General features: G+C 55.3%; 1 protein-coding gene across 1 annotated transcript in view; it reads right to left on the reverse strand.

Annotated features, from left to right (window-relative positions):
* Window positions 1-7,103, reverse strand: part of LOC119954781 (F-actin-monooxygenase MICAL3-like) — a 194,071-nt gene that overhangs the window by 179,311 nt on the left and 7,657 nt on the right. Inside the window, exon 4 of the mRNA XM_038780321.1 lies at window positions 6,542-6,689. Within this exon, the coding sequence (XP_038636249.1) occupies window positions 6,542-6,689 (148 nt within the window). The remainder of the gene's footprint in view (window positions 1-6,541; window positions 6,690-7,103) is intronic.

The following is a 7,103-nucleotide window of genomic DNA, read 5'->3' on the forward strand; positions in this document are numbered from 1 at the left end:
ATAATAATAATCGCTTATTGTCACGAGTAGGCTTCAATCAAGTTACTGTGAAAATCCCCTAGTCGCCACATTCCGGCGCCTGCTCGGGGAGGCTGTTACGGGAATTGAACCCGCGCTGCTGGCCTTGTTCTGCATTACAAGCCAGCTGTTTAGCCCACTGTGCTAAACCAGCCACCCTCATCTACCAACAATCTTCAACAACCACCGTTCGCGCGCCACACCTGTAGCCTCGGCTCAGCCTCACACACTGCGGCATTCCTCTCCCCCACATCTCACACCAGCTATTCCACCATGACAGCCACAGAACCTGCCGCCTCCTCGACATCGGAAACACGAAACGCAGTCTGGGTGACGGCTTGGCAAGAACACCTTCTGTCCGGCTGCAAGCGGGGCCCAGGCCTTCCTGTCACTTGCCATTTCTTTTTAAAAAAACATTTTTAGTTAACATTTTACACCAACAATTCCCCACCTTCCCCCCCGTCCCAGCCACACCTTGGCAGCAACCAGATCTGCAAAATGAACAACCCCCCCTCCCATCTCTGGTGGAACCTCCTTAACCGCCGCCTCTCTCAGGACAAATTTCACCTTTTCCAAGGACAGAAACTGCAGCAGGTCCCCCAGCCAGGCCGAGGCTCTGCGGGTGGGGGGGGAGAAGCTGACTCCACCCCAACAAGACCTGCCTGCGGGCAATCAACGACACAAAGGCTCAATCGTCTCCAGTTTCATGTGCAGAACCTCCGACATGGTGCTGAAAAACGACCCCAATACCTCTCCAACTTCGGGCAGGAACAGAACACATGGACATGATTGATTAGGCCCCTCCCACATCGCTCAGAACTGTCCTCCACCTTCTCAAACACTCAGCTCCTCCTTGCCTTTGTTAAGTATGCCTGCACACCATTTTCAACTGAATGAACCCCAACCTCGCACACGAGGTCGAGGTATTGACCCTTCGCAGCACTTTACACCATAAGCCTTCTTGTAGGCCCATCCCGAACTATCCCTCCCACTTGGTCTTAATCCTTTCCATAGACTCCTTGCTCTCCTCCATAATCCTATAATAAATCGCTGAGACGACCCCACAGTCCAACCCCTCCAGCGCCTCCTCCAGCAACGGGGACGATGCCTCCCGGGAACTCGGAAAAGTCTTTCTTGTGAAATCCCGCACCTGCATATACCCAAAACCCTCCTCACGCTGTGGGCCGTACTTCACTCCCAGCTCCTCCAGACTTGCCAACCGCCCCGCCACAAACATCTCTTTTACCCCTTTCTCCTCCCAGCGACAGAACCTCCATCCATCCTCCCCGGCTCAAACCCATGATCCCCTCTCATCGGCGTCGCCTTCGATCCTGTCAACTTGAAATGCTGTCGAAATTGCCCTCAGATCCTCAGCGTGACTCCCACTACCGGATTCCCGGAATACTTCCCTGGGGCCAGCGACAGCAGCCCCATAGCCAGCGCCTGCAGCCATGACCCCTGACAGGACCCCGCCTCTGTCCACAACCACAAAACCTCCTCCTGCACCTTCTCTGCATTCACCGCCCAGTAATAATGCAGCAAAATCGGAAGCGCAAGCCATCGACTCCGCCCACGTTTGAAGCTCCGCCTCCATAACCCTCACAGCCTTCCCTGCCCACACAAACAACAAAAACCAGCTTATCCACTCCGTGAAAAAAAGCCTTTGGCAAAAAGACCGGGAGACACTGGAACAAAAAGATGGCGGGATTCTCCATTCACGGCGGAATTCTCCATTCCTGAGACTAAGTGTTGACACCGGGGCAGGATTTGCTGAGTTCTACGACAGCAAAGCTGGCACAGCCCCTGGACCAATCCAACGACCATTAATGAGCTCTCACCGGCATCACACGGAACACAACCGACTCCAATGAGAAACGGTGCCGGATGCACCTGATTGACACTCAGGAGGCCTGAATATGCACACTCCACTCCCCACACACACCATCCCAGCCAAGATGGCAGCGAGGAAAACGGCGCCCCATTTTACTGAGGACAAGCTCAAGGTCCTGCAGCACTGCACGCCTTGGAGGAGAGGCGGGTGACACTGTACACCGGCTCGGGATGCCGGCGTTCGACTTGCCAGGGCGGAGGCCGTCAGCACCGTGGGCAACACCGCCCGGACCAGCCAGCAATGCAGGAAGACACTGCACCATCTCCTCAGAGCGGCCAGGGTGAGTAAGCAGCCGGTACCGAGCCACTGGCACAAACCCACTCATCCGTTACCCAAACCCCCACCAAACCGAAGGACATCCGAGCCCCTAACGTGCACCGCACGCCGGGAGCGCTGGCCAGGTGCCTGAAGCTACTGAAGCCACAAGCTATCCACCCCCTGGGACACAAACCCACCCCCCCTCACTCCCACACCACTCCCTCACCCCTACACCACCCCCCTCACCCCCACAACACCGTCACCCCCACACCACCATCACCCCCACACCACCCCCCTCACCCCCACACCACCCCCTCACTCCCACCTTCCTCACCCCCACACCACCCCCCTCACCCCCACACCACCCCCCTCACCGTCACCCCCACACCACCATCACCCCCACACCACCCCCCCACCGCTGTCACCCCCACACCACCCCCTCACCGTCACCCCCACGCCACCATCACCCCCACACCACTCCCTCACCCCCACACCACCCCCCTCACCCCCACAACACCGTCACCCCCACCTCCACACACCACCCCCTCACCCCCACAAAACCGTCACCCCCACCCCCACACACCACCCCCTCACCCCCACAACACCGTCACCCCCACCCCCACACACCACCCCCTCACTCCCACACCACCGTCACCCCCACACCACCATCACCCCCACACCACCGTCACCCCCACACCACCCCCCCACCCCCACACCCCCTCACTCCCACACCACCGTCACCCCCTCATACCCACACCACCCCCTCACCCCCACACTCCCATCTTTCTCACCCCCCCACCCCCGTCACCCCCACACCACCCCCTCACTCCCACACCACCGTCACCCCCTCACACCCACACCACCCCAACCCCACACCACCCCCTCACTCCCACACCACCGTCACCCCCTCACCCCCACACCACCGTCACCCCCTCACACCCACACCACCCCCATACCACCCCCTCACACCCACACCACCTCCAGCCTCACACCACCCCCTCACTCCAACTCCCACACCACCATTACCCCCACACCACCGTCACCCCACCACCCCCCCACCCCCTCACACCCACACCACCCCCACACCACCCCCTCACTCCCCTCACACCCACTATCCTCCCACACCCCTGCTCTCTCCAGTCCAATCATGCACCTTGTCTCGTGTCTTGTAGGACCTGCTGGTGACGGGATGGGTCCATCTGGTATCGCCACCCCCCCCCCCCCCCCCCCCCCCCCCCGCTACAGCTGCAACCCCAGGTACCAACCAGTGACAAGGGCACCGACACGGAGGTGATCCGTAGACCTGTGCAGGCGGTGGCTGAGGCCCAGGACCAGGTCTTCCCTCTCACAGTCAGGAGATCACGATGCGGAGCACCTTCCCAGCGCCACCCCTCCGTTGCCGTCCAGGCACCTCAACCACATTGTCAGGATTCCGAAGCACCCCTCAATCATGCCCCTGTTCAATAATGCAGCAATACTGCGATTATTGAGGGTATCGGGGAATACAGGCTCTCACACTAATGCAGCAAACATGCGATTGATGGTATCGGGGAATACAGGCTCTCACACTAATGCAGCAATACTGAGATTGTTGATGGTATTGGGGAATACAGGTTCTCACACTAATGCAGCAATACTGCGATTGAGGGTATTGGGGAATACAGGCTCTCACACTAATGCAGCAATACTGCGATTGAGGGTATTGGGGAAGACAGGCTCTCACACTAATGCAGCAATACTGCGATTGATGGTATCGGGGAATACAGGCTATCGCACTAATGCAGCAATACTGCGACTGGTGAGGGTATTGGGGAATACAGGCTCTCACACTAATGCAGCTATACTGCGATTGTTGAGGGTGTCGGGGAATACAGGCTCTCACACTAATGCAGCAATACTGCGATTGTTGAGGGTGTCGGGGAATACAGGCTCTCGCACTAATGCAGCAATACTGCGATTGTTGATGGTATTGGGGAATACAGGCTCTCACACTAATGCAGCAATACTGCGATTGTTGATGGTATCGGGGAATACAGGCTCTCACACTAATGCAGCAATACTGCGATTGAGGGTATCGGGGTATACAGGCTCTCACACTAATGCAGCAATACTGCGATTGGTGAGGGTGTCGGGGAATACAGGCTCTCACACTAATGCAGCAATACTGCGATTGATGGTATTGGGGAATACAGGCTCTCACACTAATGCAGCAATACTGCGATTGAGGGTATCGGGGTATACAGGCTCTCACACTAATGCAGCAATACTGCGATTGGTGAGGGTGTCGGGGAATACAGGCTCTCACACTAATGCAGCAATACTGCGATTGAGGGTATTGGGGAATACAGGCTCTCACACTAATGCAGCAATACAGCGATTGTTGAGGGTATCGGGGAATACAGGCTCTCAACCTAATGCAGCAATACTGCGATTGTTGAGGGTGTCGGGGAATACAGGCTCTCGCACTAATGCAGCAATACTGCGATTGTTGAGGGTATCGGGGAATACAGGCTCTCACACTAATGCAGCCATACTGCGATTGAGGGTATCGGGGAATACAGGCTCTCACACTAATGCAGCAATACAGCGATTGTTGAGGGTATCGGGGAATACAGGCTCTCAACCTAATGCAGCAATACTGCGATTGTTGAGGGTGTCGGGGAATACAGGCTCTCGCACTAATGCAGCAATACTGCGATTGTTGAGGGTATCGGGGAATACAGGCTCTCACACTAATGCAGCCATACTGCGATTGAGGGTATCGGGGAATACAGGCTCTCACACTAATGCAGCAATACTGCGATTGATGGTATTGGGAATACAGGCTCTCACACTAATGCAGCAATACTGCGATTGTTGAGGGTCCCGGGGAATACAGGCTCTCACACTAATGCAGCAATACTGCGATTATTGAGGGTATCGGGGAATACAGGCTCTCACACTAATGCAGCAATACTGCGATTGGTGGTATTGGGGAATACAGGCTCTCGCACTAATGCAGCAATACTGCGATTGATGGTATTGGGAATACAGGCTCTCACACTAATGCAGCAATACTGCGATTGATGGTATTGGGAATACAGGCTCTCACACTAATGCAGCAATACTGCGATTGATGGTATTGGGAATACAGGCTCTCACACTAATGCAGCAATACTGCGATTGATGGTATTGGGAATACAGGCTCTCACACTAATGCAGCAATACTGCGATTGATGGTATTGGGAATACAGGCTCTCACACTAATGCAGCAATACTGCGATTGAGGGTATTGGGGAAATACAGGCTCTCACACTAATGCAGCAATACTGCGATTGTTGAGGGTCCCGGGGAATACAGGCTCTCACACTAATGCAGCAATACTGCGATTGTTGAGGGTACTGGGGAATACAGGCTCACACACTAATGCAGCAATACTGCGATTGTTGAGAGTATCGGGGCATTCAGGCGCTCACACTAATGCAGCTGTTGAAGGTATCGGGGAATACAGGCTCTCACACTAATGCAGCTGTTGAAGGTATCGGGGAATACAGGCTCTCGCACTAATGCAGCTGTTGAGGGTATCGGGGAATACAGGCTCTCGCACTAATGCAGCAATACTGCGATTGATGGTATTGGGAATACAGGCTCTCACACTAATGCAGCAATACTGCGATTGAGGGTATTGGGGAAATACAGGCTCTCACACTAATGCAGCAATACTGCGATTGTTGAGGGTCCCGGGGAATACAGGCTCTCACACTAATGCAGCAATACTGCGATTGTTGAGGGTACTGGGGAATACAGGCTCACACACTAATGCAGCAATACTGCGATTGTTGAGAGTATCGGGGCATTCAGGCGCTCACACTAATGCAGCTGTTGAAGGTATCGGGGAATACAGGCTCTCGCACTAATGCAGCTGTTGAAGGTATCGGGGAATACAGGCTCTCGCACTAATGCAGCAATACAGCCATTGTTGAAGGTATCGGGGAATACAGGCTCTCACACTAATGCAGCAATACTGCGATTGGTGAGGGTGTCGTGGAATACAGGCTCTCACACTAATGCCGCTGTTGAGGGTACTGGGGAATACAGGCTCTCGCACGAATGCAGCAATACAGCCATTGTTGAGAGTATCGGGGCATTCAGGCAGCTGTTGAAGGTATCGGGGAATACAGGCTCTCGCACTAATGCAGCTGTTGAAGGTATCGGGGAATACAGGCTCTCGCACTAATGCAGCTGTTGAAGGTATCGGGGAATACAGGCTTTGACAGTAAATGCCTGGAACAGCAGCCGTCGTTGTGGAGGGAGACAGGTTTCTTGCTGCCATTTCCTGTGAGAGGAATCACTGGAATTTGCTCCTATATCGCGTCGAAAGGAGTTTGAACTCACATGAGGTCTGGCCGGTATCGATGTATGATGGCTGAAAGGGCCAGGCCACTTTTCCACGATGTTGTCAGATCCACCACACTGACATTCTTATAACCCTGAGTCTGCCTCTGGCACCAGGCAAGTAGTTTATTCGATCGCGCCAAAGGCTCTGTTAAAACCAAAAGGACAGGAATTATTGTGGAAGGAGGGAGAGGTTGGGCTTGGGTTTGGGAGGCGGTATCGGATTTGGGAGGGGGTATCGAGATACGGGGAGTTGGGTTTGGGGGGGTTGGGAATGGGGGGTTGGGTTTGGAGGGTTGGGTTTGGGGGGTTGGGTTTGGGGGGGTTGGGTTTGGGGGGTTGGGTTTGGGGGGGTTGGGTTTGGGGGGGTTGGGAATCGGGGGGTTGGGAATGGGGGTGGGTTGGGTTTGGGGGGGTTGGGGGGGGTCGGGGTTGGGGGGGTTGGGGTTGGGGGGTTGGGTTCGGGGGGGTTGGGTTTGGGGGGTTGGGTTCGGGGGGTTGGGTTCGGGGGGGTTGGGTTCGGGGGGGTTGGGTTCGGGGGGGTTGGGTTCGGGGGGGTTGG

Source organism: Scyliorhinus canicula, chromosome 20, assembly GCF_902713615.1.
Source record: "Scyliorhinus canicula chromosome 20, sScyCan1.1, whole genome shotgun sequence".
NCBI classification, from domain to species: Eukaryota; Metazoa; Chordata; class Chondrichthyes; order Carcharhiniformes; family Scyliorhinidae; genus Scyliorhinus; species Scyliorhinus canicula.